A 21,815-nucleotide genomic window follows, 5' to 3' on the forward strand; every position below is an offset into this window, starting at 1 on the left:
TTCCTAAATTAAAATTACTTTCAGCTGATTAGCTGGTGATTTTACAGTCTTTTATGTCCAACAACGAAAATGAATATTTTTTAAAGAACAGAAAACTTGGGGGACCTAATAAAATCATTGGGGAAATGCCTATAGAGAACCTTGCTATAGGGAATATCAATACGTGGTGTGTGTGTGTGTGTGTGCACGCGAGTTTGAGGGGGAGAGAGAGAGAGAGAGAGAGAGAGAGAGAGAGAGAGATGCGTAAAACACTTGCTGCTATAGTATAAGGGCGGTACAGTTGCCAATGCCTATTTGCACGCATCAGCCAGTGAAGACGGATATAAATAGTAGGCTAACGGTTAATTAGTTAGGTAAGGAATTCGAGAGGGGCCTGGCTGTGAGAATTTGATACACGGACAGGTAACTCAAGCATTGCTGATTCTCGGTGTATCCAGTCCATATATAAGTCCTCATCGGCTGACATCAGTCACCACAAAGCCTTACATCCTCTGCTTTGGACACCGGCAAGGCGAGACAATCAAAGCGGTGAGCAGGATAAAACACTATTGGAGTTTTTGGTGTGACGTGTGCGTGCTGTAACTTTGCCGACCGAGATATGTTTAGGTAGCCTAGTGCGGCCCAGGTGATACGGAGGAAGTTTCAGGTTAATTTACCTGGCTGACCCTCTCTTAGGTAATTTTTCTCGGGAATTTGTGTTTTTAACGGAATTTGGTTTAAAGGTTTTCGCTAAATAGCCCAGACTATTCCTAATCCATTTGGCAGACGCCATTATGCATATGCATGCAGATGTGTTGTTGCGTGTTCATCGATTGCCTTTTTGCCAGATAATTTCAAATCGGCTAAATCAGAGGAATCAGATCCAGCAGACAGATTACGACAAAACAGACAGAACAGGGACATAGATATATGTAGATTAACAGAGTAAGGAGAGGAAAGAAGCTGACAGAACGAACTAAAACTGTACTTTTAGAAGTCATCACCTGGGAGGGAGGGAAAGGGACATATAGGTAGGTTTAAACGGTTGTGTTGTTCAATTCATGGCAGTGTTGTTGGTTCTGGTTACTTAAGATTGATTCATTTGAGAAAGATTCTGAAGAAATTGATTTGTAACATTGCATAGTTGATGAATTTTGTATCAATGCATTATTATTGGCATAGCCTACTGTACACCCTTGTGTAATCCAGCTGATTTTTTTCCATTCATCAAGGAATATGAATGCAGTCAGGATTACTGACTCATATTCTCAAAATGAAGAGACTGGATTTGACCGTTTAAATAGCCCTGGTGTGTGTGTGTGTGAATAATTTTCGATGTTCCTCTGTCCTACAGGATTAATATGTCACTCACTTCTATCCTTTCCGCGGAGGATATTGAGAATGCCGTTAAGGAGTTTCAAGGTAGGTCTTACTTCAGGAGGCAGGACTACCTGAGAAAAGGGAGAGAGTATTGAGAAAGAGAGAGAGAGCGAGAATGAGAGGAAAACAGAGAGATGAGAGAGATGGTCAGATTCTAACAGACAGTTATCAAGTACTGTAGGAGTTATTGTTAGGTGAAGTGCTTCCTACTCAGTAGTAGGCTGACAGTAGTCCACAAACTATTGCAGTAGAATTTAGCATCCTGAGGATCGGTTTACTCTACGTGCTGGGGTGAAGAGGACTGTACCAGTTTAGGAAGAGTGTCTGTGTGCCAGCCTATAAAGGGAGACATTTCCAGTCTGGACTGCAGCCACGCTACCTAAGCTCCTCAGCAAGTCAATCTTGCCTGAACTCTAACCTGTGTGTATATGTTTGTGTGTGTTTGTGTGCACTCACATGCTGTGTGCCTACTGTCTGTGTGTGCATGCATTGGTGCATTTATGGGTGCATGGGTTCCAGCGGTGGCTGGTGGCACTTTAAAAGGATGGGTCATAGTAATGGCTGGAATGGAATTAATGGAATGGTATCAAACACATCAAACACCTGGTTTCCATGTGTTTGATACCATTCAATTTACTCCATTCCAGCTCATTATTATGAGCCGTCCTCCCCTCACCAGCCTCCTCTGACATGTTCTCTCTTACTCCATTCAGCCCCAGACTCCTTCAGCTTCAAGAAGTTTTTCCAGCTGTGTGGCCTGACCTCCAAGTCTCCCAAAGAAGTCAAAGATGTCTTCCAGATCCTTGACGACGACAACAGTGGCTACATCGAGGAGTCAGAGCTCAAGTATGACATTTGGAGTAATCCTTTAGAAGGAGGGACACTTGTGACCAATTTATTGTGTAATGATAATATAGGAATGCAAATTACATAGTCATTTTACTGACACCTTGATTTAATTACATGGTTATTTTACTGACAGATTTATTTAATTACATGGTCATTTTACTGACATCTTTATTTAATTACATGGTCATTTTACTGACATATTTATTTAATTACATGGTCATTTTACTGACATATTGATTTAATTACATGGTCATTTTACTGACATATTTATTTAATTACATGGTCATTTTACTGACATCTTTATTTAATTACATGGTCGTTTTACTGACACCTTTATTCAAGTGACTTATCGTAATACATTCAGTTGGCTGTATGTCGCACTGGGGGGATTCAAAACTACAACTGTGCCAATTAGCAGATGCTTTTATCCATAACAACTCACAGTACAGTGAATACATACCATACATTTTTACTAGAGGTCGACCGATTAATCGGAATAGCCGATTAATTAAGGCTGATTTCAAGTTTTCATAACATTCGTAAATCTGTATTTTTGGACACCGATTTGGCCGATTTATTATAATAATTTTTTTACACCTTTATTTAATCTTCATTTAACTAGGCAAGTCAGTTAAGAATACATTCTTATTTTCAATGACGGCCTAGGAACGGTGTGTTAACTGCCTCGTTCAGGGGCAGAACGACAGATTTTTACCTTGTCAGCTCGGGGAATTCAATTTTGCAACCTTACAGTTAACTAGTCCAACGCTCTAACCACCTGCACTCCACGAGGAGACTGCCTGTTATGCGAATGCAGTAAGCCAAGGTAAATTGCTGGCTAGCATTAAACTTATCTTATAAAAAACAATCAATCAATCATAATCACTAGTTAACTACACATGGTTGATGATATTACTAGTTTATCTAGCGTGTCCTGCATTGCATATAATCGATGCGGTGCGTATCGTTGCTCCAATGTGTACCTAACCATGAAGATCAATGCCTTTCTTAAAATCAATACACAGAAGTATATATTTTTAAACCTGCATATTTAGCTAAAAGAAATCCAGGTTAGCAGGCAATATTAACTAGGTGAAATTGAGTCACTTCTCTTGCGTTCATTGCACGCAGAGTCAGTGTATATGCAACAGTTTGGGCCGCCTAATTTGCCAGAATTTTACGTAATTATGACATAACATTGAAGGTTGTGTAACAGGAATAACAGGAATATTTAGACTGATGGATGCCACCCGTTACGGAACGGTTCCATATTTCACTGAAAGAATAAACGTCTTGTTTTCGAGATGCTAGTTTCCGGATTCGACCATATTAATGACCTAAGACTCGTATTTCTGTGTGTTATCATGTTATAACTATGTCTATGATTTGATAGAGCAGTCTGACTGAGCGGTGGTAGGCACCACCGCTCAGTCAGTCATTATTACAAAAAAAAAAAAATGGCCGATTAATCGGTATCAGCTTTTTTTTGGTCCTCCAATAATTGGTATCGCAGTTGAAAAATCCCAATCGGTCAACCTCTAATTTTTTACTAAGCGTATGTGATTCCTGTGGGAATTGAACCCATGACATTGGCATTTTGCCAGCAGCACACTCTTATAACCTGAGCCACACAGGACCACCAACTATGCGGGCAGCAACCTGCTGAGCCATCAGAACCACAGAGAGCATTTCTAAATGTATGCTGTGTGAAAAAACAAGTATAATTGTTATATTTGCATTATATAATGTGCTGTCTACATTAAATAAATGTGCCAGCCAGCAGAATTTTGGACACCAACTGTATGACCCAAGTACAGTTGAGTTCATGGACAGATGCAGTATAGCAGAGATTTTACTCAATTGACTGTCCCTCATCTTCTATGACAATGCATATAAAAAACACTCGTTAGGAAGCTGTCGAGAAACCAGGCTGAACATTTTTACAAAGCTGGCGAGAGACCAGGCTGAACATTTTTACAAAGCTGGCGAGAAACCAGGCTGAACATTGTTACAAAGCTGGAGAGAAACCAGGCTGAGCATTGTTATAAAGCTGGCTAGAGACCAGGCTGAACATTTTTACAAAGCTGGAGAGAGACCAGGCTGAACATTGTTACAAAGTTGGCAAGAGACCAGGCTGAACATTGTTACAAACCTGGCAAGAGACCAGGGTGAACATTGTTACAAAGCTGGCGAGAGACCAGGGTGAACATTGTTACAAAGCTGGCGAGAGACCAGGCTGAACATTGTTACAAAGCTGCAGAGAGACCAGACAGAACATTGTGCCAGGGAGTTTATCATTTGATGTTTTGGCTATATAACCTAGCTATATTACTTTCAATCCTTGTTTAAGTTGAGCCAAATAACCTTTATGCCAGAAGGGCTGTCCTGGAAAACAAGTTGTGTGTGTGCGCACGTGACACATGCATGGTACTGTATGTGTAAGGCTCACAAAATGATTGTATATGTGTTTGTATTCTGATTGTATGTATGTGTGTGTATGTGTGTGTGTACTCCCCTAGGTTCTTCCTGCAACGGTTTGTTCCCGGGGCGCGGACGCTGACGGACGCTGAGTGCAAAGGCTTCCTGTCTGCGGCTGATGATGACAACGACGGCAAGATCGGAGTAGAAGGTGAGTCGCTCTCTGTAATCACCTGCAGGCTGGGTTATTATCATGAGCCAGTTGGTAAGGCTGTTAGCATTTCCTTGTATCAAATAGTTTAAAGTTCTTTCTTAGTATTCTGCCATCCTGTCCAGTATGGCAGAATACTATTGAATCTAAGCCAAGCATGCCGATGGTCGGGTCTCTCTTCATATTTATGGCATTGTATGGCCGTGTGTATTTTGTAGTATGAGATTAACGTTATGCTCTTTAGAGTTGTAATCTGCCCTGACACCTGTCAACACACATGTATGGCTTTGAAGGGCCAGCCCAGGATAGACAGAATAGAATAGGTAGAGTGTAGGTTTTACAGACAGCAGATGTTTCAGGTCATTAGGAAGGCTTTGGGACAGGCCTGGTAGAGTTTAGAGTAGCATGTGTTTTGAGGGTGACAAGAACAGATTGTGGAGTTCAATTGCTCTTAATGGCAATCCCTGTTGGTCTTCTTGCCAAGCAGATATCCATAAGTCACAGCTTCCAGCAGACCTTGGTTTTAAATGGTATTCGAAACCTTTCATATACTTTTAGCGTTTGATTGAGCCTGCCTGGAGTGCCAGATGGGTGACGTTTGCATTTTTGGGTCTATTCCATTGATTCCAATAAAGCAGACAATTCAGACAACCCTAAACATTATTCTCTGGTTACAAACCAACTATTTGGTTCAGGGTAATTTTGGTCCTTTTTTCCCACATTCCCTCTATTGATGGAATAATGAACCAAAACGTTGTGTAAGCGTTTGGGTGTTTGTATTACCTAAGGTTTGTTGTTATGCTTTATCCAACATCTTTTGAACATGGGGGCGAATTGATTCTGTGAAAGATACTTATGTACAGTGGCATGCGAAACTATTCACCACCTTGGCATTTTTCCTATTTTGTTGCCTTACAACCTGGAATCAAAATAGATTTTTGGGGGGGTTGTATAATTTGATTTACACAACACTTTGAAGATGCAAAATATTTTTTATTGTGAAAAAAACAAGAAATAACACAAAAAAACTGAAAACTTGAGTGTGCATAACTTTTCACCCCCCCCCCCCCCCCTCCCAAAGTTAATACTTTGTAGAGCCACCTTTTGCAGCAATTACAGCTGCAGGTCTCTTGTGGTATGTCTCCATAAGCTTGGCACATTTAGCCACTGGGATTTTTGCCCATTCTTCAAGGCAAAACTGCTCCAGCTTCTTCAAGTTTGATGGGTTCCGCTGGTGTACAGCAATCTTTAAGTCATACCACAGATTCTCAATTGGATTGAGGTCTGGGCTTTGACTAGGCCATTCCAAGACATTTAAATGTTTCCCCTTAAACCACTCGAGTGTTGCTTCAGCAGTATGCTTAGTGTCATTGTCCTGCTGGAAGGTGAACTTCCATCCCAGTCTCAATCTCTGCAAGACTGAAACAGGTTTCCCTCAAGAATTTCCCTGTATTTAGCACTATCCATCATTCCTTCAATTCTGACCAGTTTCTCAGTCCCTGCCGATGAAAAACATCCCCAGAGCATGATGCTGCCACCACCATGTTTCTTTGTGGGGATGGTGTTCTCGGGGTGATGAGAGGTGTTGGGTTTGCGCCATACATAGCGCTTTCCTTGATGGCCAAAAAGCTCAATTTTAGTCTCATCTGACCAGAGTACCTTCTTCCATATGTTTGGTGAGTCTCCCACATGCCTTTTGGCGAACACCAAACGTGTTTGCTTATTTTTTTCTTTAAGCAAGGGCTTTTTTCTAGACACTTCCTGTAAAGCCCAGCTCTGTGGAGTGTACGGCTTAAAGTGGTCCTATGGACAGATACTGCATACGCAGCTGTGGAGCTTTGCAGCACCTTCAGGGTTATCTTTGGTCTCTTTGTTCTCTGATTAATGCCCTCCTTGCCTGGTCCGTGACTTTTGGTGGGCAGCCCTCTCTTGGCATGTTTGTTGTGGTGCCATATTCTTTCATTTTTTAGTAATGGAGTTAATGGTGCTCTGTGGGATGTTCAAAGTTTCTGATATTTTTTTATAACCCAACCCTGATCTGTATTTTCCACAACTTGTTCCCTGACCTGTTTGGAGAGCTCCTTGGTCATGTGCCGCTTGCTTAGTGGTGTTGCAGACTCTGTAAGGCAACAAAATAGGAAAAACGCGAAGAGGAGTGAATACTTTTGCAAGGCACTGAATGTGTATGGTGGTATGCACAAATAAAAGTAAGGCATGTGATACAGTGCATTCTAAACTATTCAGACACCTTGACTTTTTCCACATTTTGTTATGTTACAGCCTTATTCTAAAATGGATACATATTATTTTTTCCCCTTATCAATCTACAGACAATACCCCATAATGACAAAGTGAAAACAGGTGTTAAGACATTTTTGCAAATGTATTAAAAATAAAAACCAGAATTACTTTATTTACATAAGTATTCCGACAACATTGAGAGACTTCTGGGAAAGCTTGTAAAACAGACCAGGCAGACCAGGCCGGGATTTGGGGTTTGAGAAGTCAATAAGAAGGCTTCCATTAATCAAAATCATTGCGACATGTGTAATGGAAACGTCAGATATTGGAGACATTTTCTAAAGATGGTCAACATTTTTACCTGTTGGACAGGAGTGGATTTTTATTTTTTCTGACTGTCTTTATTGCCACAAATTATGACGGAAATGATGTGATGTTTGCCGAATACATTTGAAGGTACGCGGGGCACGGAATGTAACTATGAAGCTCCACTTCACACTCATTGGTGTAAAGTCCTGAAGTAAAAATACTTACAAGCACTTTTTAAGTATTTTTTGGGGTATCTATACTTTACTATACATTTCTTTGACAACTTTTACTTCACTACATTCCTAAAGAAAATAATGTAGTAAAAAAGTACTCGTTACATTTTTTATGCTTAGCAGGACAGGAAAATGGTCCAATTCACACACTTATCGGGAGAACACGTGGTCATCTGTAGTGCCGTCTGCTTTGCTTAATATAAATCATTTGAAATTATTTATAATTGTACTTTTACTTGTAATACGTAAGTATATTTGATAAATTACATTTACTTTTGACACTTAAGTATATTTAGAACCAAATACTTTTACTCAAGTAGCATTTTACTGGGGGACTTTTTACTTTTACTTGAGTAACTTTCAACTTTTTCCACCACTGGAAACACTTCAACCACTACATTTTATTCAATACATCTTTTTTTAGGTTTGACGTCATTACGTCCAACAGTTTTTTATTGACACAAGATAATTAAATGGAAACGTACTTTAGCAGGCAATTGTCGTTTCTATTTTCTATACTTCCTAAATGTCGACCAAAAAAATCCACGCCCCTACATTTTTTTAAGGTATATGTGACCGAGAGATGCATATCTGTTTTCCCGGTCATGTGAAATCCATAGGTTAGTGCCTAATGAATTTATTTCAATTGACTGATTTCCTTATATGAACTGTAACTCAGTAAAATCTTTGAAATTGTTGCGTGTTGTGTTTAGATTTTTGCTCAGTGTAGTTGAACATATTATTACTCCAACCTTGTGAAAGTGACAAACTGACATGTTTTCGTTTTCATCAAATACAACTTTATATTCGAAGGAGTGCCATTGATTTGAAGGCCTGCACGTGCATTTCGGCATGATACGACTGTTAGACCCAATGACATGTTTCTGCACATGAGTTTAGCTAGCCAACGTCGCCATGACATTGCCTAAAAGTGTGATTGGGGATTTCTATTGGAGAAGCAGTTTCTGCCTATCTTCATACTGTACTGTCTTTGATAACACAGTTCATGTCCATTCTAGTATTCCAATTCTTAATTCTATGGGCTGTTTATTGAAGTGATTACATAAATAACCAACGCTTGCGGAGTACTGCTCTGATCTAATCTCAGAATGTTATTTTTCTTATCCAGAATTAGAACTAATCTCACAATGTTTTTTGCATTCTAATTCTATGGTTTCTCTCCCGCCACAGAATTCCTGATCATGGTCCAGTCCTGAGAGATCCATGGGCGCAGAGAGAGCAGCAGGTGTTCGTTCTCCTCTCCTTCCTCCAGCTTCCAGCCTCCAGTCTACTTCCTCAAGCCTACAGCAGCCTCCATTCCTGGAAATTTGATTTTCTCTGTCCTGCTTGAATTGTACCCTTCAAGTTTGATTTTTGTCAGAGCCCCTCTCGATTCAATTACATTTTGAATCCATGAGACCATTTTTTTTGCCTTTTGATTAAGTTCTAGAAGGTTGTATAGCTGTGTCGCTCCATGTTTCCTTCCAATGCACACCACATTGTCTATCAAAGAAATTAATAAACACATTGTAACTTATTGTGGTGAATTGCATAGCTTTTTTTCCCAAACACAACTCCTGAACATTTCAAACACATCTCCTGAACATTTACATCTGTTAAATGACTGTATCGTAACCATACAATAGATGCCATGTAAGGAAGTGTTGTATGTTACACTTATCCCTCGAGAGAGTGCATTATCCTATTGTAGTGTAATTGATTTAACATAGCTTTTGGGCTAATCCACACTGGACATCATTTTAATGCACTATTACTTTATGTTACGTAGTGTTGCCTAAAATGTAAAGAGCTGCTATGTTAGTTGTAACATTGTGTAACACAGTTCTGTCCATCCAAATCACAATATGAATACACTACAGCTTGTATGACACAGTGGTCTGTCTTAGTTGTGTAAAGCTCACAGGTCATTACAGTGGTTAGCGTCATTGCTAGCCCAGCATCAACCCACATATACATTGACCGACTGCACATGAAACAGAAAACAAGATACCATTGAGGTGCCCATTCAGACAACTGTTGAAGGAGTAAGGGAAATCCTTGCCTGCTGTTTCTGACAATCAAGTGTAAAGGGAGCTGTTCTGTTATATTTCCCTCAGTGCTTAGGTAGCTAGTAAAAGTGAGCTATGACCTTAATTGACACCAGTCTATCTCTCAGGCTATATCGGGTAACACTTGTGTCCGTTACACCGCATTAAGTATGCCTGTGTGTGTGTTTACCTGAATAGAAGAGGGCACAATAACCAACCACCATAGGAAATTATGTCAAAATATATATTTAAAAAAAAATTCTGTCATAAAAGGTTAATGGTCAACACTGAGCATAAGATTATTCCATTACATTTACAAGATTTGTTTTGATATCTTTGTTTTAATATTTGATAATTAGGTGATGAATAATATATGAATAGTTTACTGAAAATAACATTGTTTATTCTTCAGAACAATGGGAAACCGTATTTTGTGGTTGATAGAAATTTCAATAATTCAAAAAATGGATGTTGCTCATTGTTTATCCAGGAATAGGTCTGGAATAAGAGTGTTAAAGATTTAAAGCAAATGGAGGTGACACAGGGTGCAGGTTAAGGCCTCTCAATGTATCAGTGGAAAGACTACCCCTCTTAGGTTTCTGTTGAATGAATTCAACTTAAAGTGAAGAGACAAAAACATGTCCAGTTCCATAGAAATAGGAATTAGAATACTAGAATGTCCATGAACCTGGTCTAAAGGTCAGCCCTTTTTGTCAGGGAGTTAGTTGGTCAACCATGGTTTGCCAGCACTAGGATAAGTAAGATATTGTGTAAAATAATTAATTTGAAAAATATCTATGCTGTATGTTTGTTAGTTAGCCAGCCCGTTTTAGAGGAACGATTCCATAGATTTTTCAAGTTAACTACCAATATGGCAACATTCCAACAATGCACTCAATCCAAAGCCATTCTGTACGCTGGCCAAATCAGTTGATGATAGGACTTAGACACGTTTTTAAAGTACTGATATTGTTTAATACAATAGCACTCACAGCTTTCCAAGAAAACAAAAATTGAGACATTTATGGTCTGTTTACATATAGAGGCAATATATACAGAAAATTGGTATAAAACCCATATAAACTGTATTTATATGACAATATGATATCACATGCCTTACTTTTATTCTCTTACATAAGTAAAATCAGGATTATGCATCTATTGCCATTAATTTCAATTAGACTGATTCGGATTTAGACTGATTCGGATTTCTCCCTGACCAATATGGCTGCCATTTTTGTCCCCACTTGTAATTTAATAGGATCTCTATGGCAAGTTCGCATATTACATTATTACTGATAATTTATCCAAACAGTAGTATCAACATCATACAATAATGATATGATTGAATTTGACAGTTGTCAATTGCCTGTCACTTGTTTAATTGTTCCATCAACCATTTTTAATAAACAAAGACCATCAAGATCATCAAGACCAATTAATGTTCATAATGTTCTCCTTCAACATTGTATTAGTACAGTGCCTTGCGAAAGTATTCGGCCCCCTTGAACTTTGCGACCTTTTGCCACATTTCAGGCTTCAAACATAAAGATATAAAACTGTATTTTTTTGTGAAGAATCAACAACAAGTGGGACACAATCATGAAGTGGAACGACATTTATTGGATATTTCAAACTTTTTTAACAAATCAAAAACTGAAAAATTGGGCGTGCAAAATTATTCAGCCCCTTTACTTTCAGTGCAGCAAACTCTCTCCAGAAGTTCAGTGAGGATCTCTGAATGATCCAATGTTGACCTAAATGACTAATGATGATAAATACAATCCACCTGTGTGTAATCAAGTCTCCGTATAAATGCACCTGCACTGTGATAGTCTCAGAGGTCCGTCAAAAGCGCAGAGAGCATCATGAAGAACAAGGAACACACCAGGCAGGTCCAAAATACTGTTGTGAAGAAGTTTAAAGCTGGATTTGGATACAAAAAGATTTCCCAAGCTTTAAACATCCCAAGGAGCACTGTGCAAGCGATAATATTGAAATGGAAGGAGTATCAGACCACTGCAAATCTACCAAGACCTGGCCGTCCCTCTAAACTTTCAGCTCATACAAGGAGAAGACTGATCAGAGATGCAGCCAAGAGGCCCATGATCACTCTGGATGAACTGCAGAGATCTACAGCTGAGGTGGGAGACTCTGTCCATAGGACAACAATCAGTCGTATATTGCACAAATCTGGAATTTATGGAAGAGTGACAAGAAGAAAGCTATTTCTTAAAGATATACATAAAAAGTGTTGTTTAAAGTTTGCCACAAGCCACCTGGGAGACACACCAAACATGTGGAAGAAGGTGCTCTGGTCAGATGAAACCAAAATTGAACTTTTTGGCAATAATGCAAAACGTTATGTTTGGCGTAAAAGCAACACAGCTCATCACCCTGAACACACCATCCCCACTGTAAACATGGTGGTGGCAGCATCATGGTTTGGGCCTGCTTTTCTTCAGCAGGGACAGGGAAGATGGTTAAAATTGATGGGAAGATGGATGGAGCCAAAGACAGGACCATTCTGGAAGAAAACCTGATGGAGTCTGCAAAAGACCTGAGACTAGGACGGAGATTTGTCTTCCAACAAGACAATGATCCAAAACATAAAGCAAAATCTACAATGGAATGGTTCAAAAATAAACATATCCAGGTGTTAGAATGGCCAAGTCAAAGTCCAGACCTGAATCCAATCGAGAATCTGTGGAAAGAACTGAAAACTGCTGTTCACAAATGCTCTCCATCCAACCTCACTGAGCTCGAGCTGTTTTGTAAGGAGGAATGGGAAAAAATGTCAGTCTCTCGATGTGCAAAACTGATAGAGACATACCCCAAGCGACTTACAGCTGTAATCGCAGCAAAAGGTGGCGCTACAAAGTATTAACTTAAGGGGGCTGAATAATTTTGCACGCCCAATTTTTCAGTTTTTGATTTGTTAAAAAAGTTTGAAATATCCAATAAATTTCGTTCCACTTCATGATTGTGTCCCACTTGTTGTTGATTCTTCACAAAAAAATACAGTTTTATATCTTTATGTTTGAAGCCTGAAATGTGACAAAAGGTCGCAAAGTTCAAGGGGGCCGAATACTTTCGCAAGGCACTGTATATAGGCCTAATTTATGCACAGCCTGGAAAGGCAAGGGCATCACAGGAACTTTTGTTGTGGAGCCAAGGTAAGTCGCTTCGTTGTGTTAAATTGTCAAATTCATCTGTGGTTCAGAATTAGTTTCCCCAGATCGCTGCGAAAACAACTACAGTGTAGCGGATTGTTGGCGCTGCTGCAGTGCAACCAGCATACAAATTGACCACCTAACTGCTTTCTATATTTAACAATTTAGCTTTTTAAATGTATAAACTTAGCTAGTTCGATTGCTTTGTATCACATGTGTCTTGTCAGATGGCAAAATATTCCCCGTTGTGTTCACCTGGCTAGGCCGATGTGGAATCCCTAGCCCTTGATCAAGACTCTCAGTTCCAAGGCTTCTTCTGTACAGGGTGTTTTGTTAAGAACACCGACGCACATTCTGAACATTAACACAGAAGCTAAGCATTTTAGAGACAGATTGACATTTACTGGGGGAGGGGCAGTGGTGTAAAGTACTTAAGTAGAAATACTTAAATATTACTGAAGTAGTTTTTTGGGGGTATCTGTACTTTAATCAATCAAATGTATTTATAAAGCCCATTTACATCAGCCAATGTCATTAAGAAACCCGGCCTAAAACCCCAAACAGCAAGCAATGCAGATGTAGAAGCATGGTGGCTAGGAAAAACTCCCTAGAAAGGCAAGAACCTAGGAAGAAACCAGGCTCTGAGGTGGGGCCAGTCCTCTTCTGGCTGTGTCGGGTTGAGGTTATAACAGTAAATGGCCAAGATGTTCAAACGTTCATAGATGACCAGCAGGGTCAAATAATAATCACAGTGGTTGTAGATGGTGCAACAGGTCAGCACCTCATGAGTAAATGTCAGTTGGCTTTTCATAAATCAAATCAAATCAAATCGTATTTGTCACATACACATGGTTAATGCGAGTGTAGCGAAATGCTTGTGCTTCTAGTTCCGACAATGCAGTAATAATATAGCCAAGCATTCAGAGTTAGGGACAGCAGATGCGGTAGAGAGAGAGTCAAAAACAGCAGGTTTGGGACAAGGTAGCACTTCCAGTGAACAGGTTAGGGTTCCAAAGGTGCAGGCAGAACAGTTGAAACTAGAACAGTAGCACGACCAGGTGGACTGGGGACAGCAAGGAGTCATCAGGCCAGGTAGTCCTAAGGCATGGTCCCAGGGCTCAGGTCCTCTGGGAGGGAGAGAGAGAATTAGAGGGAGCATACTTCAATTCACCCAGGACACCGGATAAGACAGGAGAAATACTCCAGATATAACAGACTGACCCTAGTCCCCCAACACAAACTATTGCATCATAAATACTGGAGGCTGAGACAGGAGGGGTCGGGAGACACTGTGACCCTGTCCGATGATACCCCTGGACAGGGCCAAACAGGCAGGATATAACCCCACCCACTTTGCCAAAGCACAGCCCCCACACCACTAGAGGGATATCTTCAACCACCAACTTACTACCCTGAGACAAGGCAGAGTACAACCCACAAAGACCTCCCCCACGGCATGAACCCGCGGGGGGCGCCAAACCCGGACAGGAAGATCACGTCAGTGACTCAACCCACTCAAGTAACGCACCCCTCCTAGGGACGGGGTACTATTTATGGTTTTGACAACTTTTACTCCATACATTCCTGAAGAAAATGATGTACTTTTTTACTCCATACATTTTCCCTGACACCCAAAAGTACTCATTACATTTTGAATGCTTAGCAGGACAGGAAAATCGTCCAATTCACACACTTATCAAGAGAACATCCCTGGTCATCCCTACTGCATCTGATCTGGCGGACTCACTAAACACGAATGCATCATTTGAAAATTATGTCTGACTTTTGTAGTGTCACATGACCCTCCCATTGTACTGTAAAATAAATTGAACACCCTCCCCCCTCATAGAATTAATTCAAAATAATGTTTACAACCACAAAGAACAATAACTGTAGTGACCCTGTGTTCATAAACATGGATGTCGACTTTGCCACTTCAACATGCTTTTATGGCACAGTCGATGCCACGGAGGGCTAGAAGGTTGAGGGTTCCCCGAGCAGCACTGACGAGCTAACTCTCCATGTTGGTTTCATTACGCTACGATCATAGTCGGCTGCAGACAATGATCAGCTTGGGGGAAATCTGATTTTCAACATTTTGATGCCCTATTTATAATTATATAAAATATATGCAACAGATTTTCCACCAACAGGATTCTGTGCCAATGCACCACACAACCAATAAACAAAGCATACAGACTTCGGGCACTTCAATATCATGGTTTTCAACACCACAATAAATAGACTGTCTATCTCGACAAACAGAAAATGCATCCCTCCTGACCTTGTATCGAAATATTGGCAATCTCTGAATGCCATTAAAACTTTTTGGTGTTTTGTAACCCATCTCTTTCCCTTCATCATTTGGTCGCGGCACAGTTTGGATTGATTGATTGACTGATTTTATTTGTCAGTTAAAAAAACACAAGTATACACAAAAACAAGTGACCTGGGATTGCACATTAAAGTCAGAGACTTATTTCCATTGTGGTCCCTATTTTTTTTCCACATAAATACATATACAATTACATAGATAAAGACACATCCCAATGTTATAAAGATGGAAAAATGCTCAACCTCCAGATCAGTATGAGGGGGGAGTTTAAGTCAAATTCTTACAAGCTTGTTTGGCTGGTAGCTTATACTTTAGATGATTGGGGTTGTTGGTAAACCATGTGGAGGCATAATCAAACTGACACCTATAGCTAGGTTTCCATCCAGTTTGCAACAAATTTTCATGTGAATATTCTAAAATCTTCGTAAAAACAATATGCCATTTCAGAGTTTAATTTAGGAAAATTTGGCACCAGACAACATAACAGGGAAGATTATAATTTACCAAACATTTGAGACATTTTATGGACATGCATATGCATTCACATCCAACCTGTCGCAGGCAGTGCCATCAAACGAGGGATGTTGGCCAAATTAGCCTAATTTACGTGTTCTTGAAAACAGCTTATAACAAATTTCAAAAACACAATTTCTTGTGTTTCGATGTGTAGCATATACAAAACTTTATAGCCTGTTTTAAGCTACTATGTGGCTCAGTTGGTAGAGCATGGTGCTTGCAACGCCAGGGTTGTGGGACCAGTATGAAAATGTATGCACTCACTAATTTAAGTCGCTCTACATAAGATCATCTGCTAAATTACACAAATGTTAATGTAAATACTATCCTAAAACAATAATTGCCCACCTCATGGTTCAGCTGTCAGTGATTTGAGCACTAAATGTATCAGTGCATTGCATGCAAATGCCTATAGGCTTAGGTGTCCACTGTATAATATTCATGTATTAACAAAAGTATGCATGTATTGAAAGCACAGAATTGTCTAGAATGTCATTGTATGCTGTAGCGTTAAGATTTCCCTTCACTGAAACTAAGGGGCCTAGCCCCAGACCATTATTGCTCCTCCACCAAACTTTACAGTTGGAACTATGCATTGGGGCAGGTAGCGTTCTCCTGCCATCCACCAAACCCAGTTTCGTCCATTGGACTGCCAGATGGTGAAGTGTGAGAACGCGTCTCCAGAGAACACGTTTCCACTGCTCCAGAGTCCAATGGCGGCGAACTTTACACCACTCCAGCCGGCGCTTGGCATTGCACATGGTGATCTTAGGCTTGTGTGCGGCTGCTCGGCCATGGAAACCCATTTCATGAAGCTTTTTATGAATCAGTTTTTGGGCTGACGTTGCTTTCAGAGGCAGTTTGAAACTCGGTAGTGAGTGTTACAACTGAGGATTTTTACGTGCTAGGCGCTTCAGCACTCGGCGGTCCTGTTTTGTGAGCTTGTGTGGTCTACCACTTTGCGGCTGAGCCGTTGTTGCTCCGATGTGTTTCCACTTCACAATAACAGCACTTACAATTGACCGGGGGCAGCTCTAGCAGGGCAGAAATTTGACGAATTGACTTGTTGGAAAGGTGGCATCCTATGACAGAGCCACGTTCAAAGTCACTGAGCTCTTCAGTAAGGCCATTCAAATCAAATCAAATCAAATTGATTTATATAGCCCTTCGTACATCAGCTGATTTCTCAAAGTGCTGTACAGAAACCCAGCCTAAAACCCCAAACAGCAAGCAATGCAGGTGTAGAAGCACGGTGGCTAGGAAAAACTCCCTAGAAAGGCCAAAACCTAGGAAGAAACCTAGAGAGGAACCAGGCTATGTGGGGTGGCCAGTCCTCTTCTGGCTGTGCCGGGTGGAGATTATAACAGAACATGGCCAAGATGTTCAAATGTTCATAAATGACCAGCATGGTCGAATAATAATAAGGCAGAACAGTTGAAACTGGAGCAGCAGCACGGTCAGGTGGTCTGGGGACAGCAAGGAGTCATCATGTCAGGTATTCCTGGGGCATGGTCCTAGGGCTCAGGTCCTCCGAGAGAGAGAAAGAAAGAGAGAATTAGAGAGAGCATATGTGGGATGGCCAGTCCTCTTCTGGCTGTGCCGGGTGGAGATTATAACAGAACATGGCCAAGATGTTCAAATGTTCATAAATGACCAGCATGGTCGAATAATAATAAGGCAGAACAGTTGAAACTGGAGCAGCAGCACGGTCAGGTGGTCTGGGGACAGCAAGGAGTCATCATGTCAGGTATTCCAGGGGCATGGTCCTAGGGCTCAGGTCCTCCGAGAGAGAGAAAGAAAGAGAGAATTAGAGAGAGCATATGTGGGATGGCCAGTCCTCTTCTGGCTGTGCCGGGTGGAGATTATAACAGAACATGGCCAAGATGTTCAAATGTTCATAAATGACCAGCATGGTCGAATAATAATAAGGCAGAACAGTTGAAACTGGAGCAGCAGCACGGTCAGGCGGTCTGGGGACAGCAAGGAGTCATCATGTCAGGTATTCCAGGGGCATGGTCCTAGGGCTCAGGTCCTCCGAGAGAGAGAAAGAAAGAGAGAATTAGAGAGAGCATATGTGGGATGGCCAGTCCTCTTCTGGCTGTGCCGGGTGGAGATTATAACAGAACATGGCCAAGATGTTCAAATGTTCATAAATGACCAGCATGGTCGAATAATAATAAGGCAGAACAGTTGAAACTGGAGCAGCAGCACGGTCAGGCGGTCTGGGGACAGCAAGGAGTCATCATGTCAGGTATTCCAGGGGCATGGTCCTAGGGCTCAGGTCCTCCGAGAGAGAGAAAGAAAGAGAGAATTAGAGAGAGCATATGTGGGATGGCCAGTCCTCTTCTGGCTGTGCCGGGTGGAGATTATAACAGAACATGGCCAAGATGTTCAAATGTTCATAAATGACCAGCATGGTCAAATAATAATAAGGCAGAACAGTTGAAACTGGAGCAGCAGCACGGTCAGGTGGACTGGGGACAGCAAGGAGTCATCATGTCAGGTATTCCTGGGGCATGGTCCTAGGGCTCAGGTCCTCCGAGAGAGAGAAAGAAAGAGAGAAGGAGAGAATTAGAGAACGCACACTTAGATTCACACAGGACACCGAATAGGACAGGAGAAGTACTCCAGATATAACAAACTGACCCTAGCCCCCCGACACATAAACTACTGCAGCATAAATACTGGAGGCTGAGACAGGAGGGGTCAGGAAACACTGTGGCCCCATCCGAGGACACCCCCGGACAGGGCCAAACAGGAAGGATATAACCCCACCCACTTTGCCAAAGCACAGCCCCCACACCACTAGAGGGATATCTTCAACCACCAACTTACCATCCTGAGACAAGGCTGAGTATAGCCCACAAAGACCTCGGGGCGGGGCGGGACGGGGCGGGGGGGGGGCAACAAAGACAGGATGACCACATCAGTGAATCAACCCACTCAGGTGACGCACCCCCTCCAGGGACGGCATGAGAGAGCCCCAGTAAGCCAGTGACTCAGCCCCTGTAATAGGGTTAGAGGCAGAGAATCCCAGTGGAAAGAGGGGAACCGGCATTCTACTGCCAATGTTTGTCTATGAAGATTGCATGGCCGTGTGCTTGATTTTATACACTTGTCAGCAACGGGTGTGGTTGAAATAGACAAATCCACTACTTTGAAGGGGTGTCCATATACTTTTGTATATGTAGCCTATATAAATGAATAGAAACTTAGGCCTAACCCCAGAGACACCGACATGCATTTCTTTATGTAAGAATCAAGCACACTGCGTCTGCTATACAGATGTACAGAAGGATTTTAAGTAATTCAGAAGTAATTTGTAAATATTTTGTATAAAGATAAGCATTATATTGTTAGATTATAGGAGAACTCTGGTAGGCCTGAAACAGTCTTCCTCACCTCAAGTTCAATGGTCAGATTCAGTTGGAGTGCCTCCCTACCTTCATATCATAGGTCTGCTGTAGCTAAAGCTTAATAATAGCCACACGATATCAAACCTTTACAAACGTTTCTAAACTTAATTAGGGTAATATCAAAAGTCCAGCCATTGTTTATTGGGAAAATACGAGCAGAAGAGCGAACGTAAATCAGGGGAAAAATGCACTACCTTCCCATGTGCCGCCCCCCCCCCCAAAAAAATAAAGTTTGACAACCCTCTCCTATTTTGGACCACCCCTCCCCCCAGTACATTTAGATCTGTCCCTTATCATTCATATTAGATATAAATAATATTATTATTAATAATACAAAGGTTAAATTGACACACACCTTGATAAAGTTGGAGTTACTTTTCCAACACCGCCATATCTCCACGTTACAGCACTTGTTTGCCGAAGACAGACTGAAGACAAGAGGCGAACACCTGTGTGTAAACTTAACTCGGGAAGTGTAGTTTCATCGGATGGAGACACCCATAGTTGTATGGATTTGTGCAAAACTGCTACAGTAAGTGTATATTTTTTATTGGAAGGATTCTTTCTTGTTAATGAAAGATAAGGGCTGTATGTTTTGAAAGCTGTACAGCAGGGGTGTCAAAGTCAAATGGACGGAGGGCCAAATAAAAAAATCAGCTACAAGACGAGGGCCGGACTGTTCGAATGTTCATTGAAAAATTTTTAAATGACGCATATAGTCTAGTGAACCTAATTGAACCTACTGAAAACCTAACAAATATATTACAATATGATCAGATAAATAAAGCAATATTTTCTTATGGCTCTGTCAGTAATCTTTAATTTTCAACAGACACAAAAGACAAATTTCCTTTATATAAATATCCCCATAACATGAACATTAAATGAAAGAAACCGGTATTCAAGGCACCATCAGTAGACTATATTTTCTATTTTAGCAAAAGTGGGCTAAATTTACTTCAAAGAAAAAACAATAATAGCAATTTTCTATCATCCACTCAACTGAAATATTTTTTAAATATAATTGGATTGAAATACAAAAAAATAAAGTGCAAAAATCTATTAATCAAAAACAACACTTTGTTTAAGGAGAAGTAACATGCAGTGAAAACAAATATTAAATTTTAACTTTTAAACTTGAACTGAGTAAAAACTCTAAATATGTGATTGCACAGTAATGTTCACTTGTTTGAGGTTGAGGGTGATACTTGGTGGTGTCCCATCTTTTCCACAAGTTCATCAATGTTCGGGGTAAGGCTCTGAGCTGAAGAAATCCTCAGAATTGAGTGGAGGTGTTCAGCAGTAAGTCGACTTCTGTGTGATGTTTTGTTCAGGTTCATCAAAGAAAACAGTTGTTCACACAGGTATGTGCTGCCAAACATAGACAACGTTTGAGCAGCCTGGATGCGCAGCTGGGGCATTGTGCCGGGGAGGAAACGGGCGAACTCCGCAGCACCCACTGCCTCATATTTTGCCCTCAGTGCATCATTGCATTGGAGGTCAATCAACTCCATTTGGAGGTTTGGTGGTGAGCTTTCCACGTCAACAGCAAATGGGTTACCGAGCAGTTCCAACCTGCTTTTTTGTGCTTCAAAGTCAGCAAATCGGCGTCGAAAGTCAGCGGCAAGCATACCTATTTTATCAGCCAACTGTGTGCTCGGGAACGCACTGGTAGAGAGCTTCTCTTTCATGGTCTGGCAGCTGGGAAAGTGGCTCAAATTTTCTTTCCGCATCTGCGTCTCCCACAGAGTCAGTTTGGTTTTAAATGCCTTCACTGTACTGTACATATCAGAGATGACACGATCCCGACCCTGCAGCTGCAAGTTTATTGCATTCAGATGACTCGTAATGTCACACAGAAAAGCCATTTCACACAGAAACATTTCGTCTCGGAGTTGTGTTGTGTCTTTCCCTTTGCTGTCCAAGAACAGACAAATCTCCTCACGAAGCTCGAAACATCTTTGAAGCACCTTTCCCTGGCTTAGCCATCGCACCTCTGTGTGATAAGGCAAATCACCATGCTCCGTTTCTAACTCCGTCAGAAATGCCTTGAACTGGCGGTGATTCAAACCTTTGGCTCTGATAAAGTTAACTGTGCGCGTGATGATGCTCATTACATGCTCCATTTTCAAGGCTTTACCGCACAACGCTTCCTGGTGTATGATACAATGATAAGCTGTCAGCTCACCTGTCGCGTTTTCCTCTTGCATCTTTTCCCGTATCTTCGCCACCAGTCCGCTCCTGTGTCCACACATCGCAGGTGCTCCGTCGGTTGTCAAACCCACGAGTTTTTCCCAAGGCAGCTCCATCTCATTTACACATCTTGACACCTCTTCATACAAATCATGCCCCGTAGTTGTGCCATGCATAGGACGTAAAGCCAAAAACTCCTCTGTCACGCTTAGGTTGGAGTCCACTCCGCGGATGAAAATTGACAACTGGGCAATGTCAGAAATGTCGGTGCTCTCATCCACAGCCAAGGAATATGCAATAAAATCTTTTCCCTTTTTCACAAGCTGCTCTTTTAGATTGATTGACAACTGGTCTACTCTCTCGGCAATGGTGTTTCTGCTCAGACTCACATTTAAAAAGAGTTGCCTTTTTTCTGGGCAAACTTCGTCACAAACTTTAATCATGCAGTTTTTGATGAAATCCCCCTCCGTAAATGGCCGGGCTGATTTAGCGATCTCTTCTGCCAAAATAAAAC

At 41.2% G+C, this 21,815-nt stretch overlaps 1 protein-coding gene across 2 annotated transcripts; it reads left to right on the forward strand.

Annotated features, from left to right (window-relative positions):
- Window positions 1-323: 323 nt before the first annotated feature.
- LOC139381417 (parvalbumin, thymic CPV3-like) lies at window positions 324-9,157 on the forward strand. 2 transcript variants are annotated; one of them, XM_071124923.1, is made up of 5 exons: window positions 324-528; window positions 1,334-1,401; window positions 2,073-2,205; window positions 4,728-4,837; window positions 8,812-9,157. In XM_071124923.1, the coding sequence occupies exons 2-5, from the start codon at window positions 1,341-1,343 to the stop codon at window positions 8,835-8,837; spliced, it is 330 nt and encodes a 109-aa protein (XP_070981024.1). In that variant the 5' UTR covers window positions 324-528; window positions 1,334-1,340; the 3' UTR covers window positions 8,838-9,157. The 2 variants fall into 2 exon arrangements, with proteins under 2 accessions (XP_070981024.1, XP_070981025.1); XM_071124924.1 differs by lacking the exon at window positions 324-528 and adding an exon at window positions 910-1,010.
- Window positions 9,158-21,815: the final 12,658 nt, after the last annotated feature.

The sequence above is a fragment of the Oncorhynchus clarkii genome, chromosome 23 (genome assembly GCF_045791955.1).
Source record: "Oncorhynchus clarkii lewisi isolate Uvic-CL-2024 chromosome 23, UVic_Ocla_1.0, whole genome shotgun sequence".
Lineage (NCBI taxonomy): Eukaryota > Metazoa > Chordata > Actinopteri > Salmoniformes > Salmonidae > Oncorhynchus > Oncorhynchus clarkii.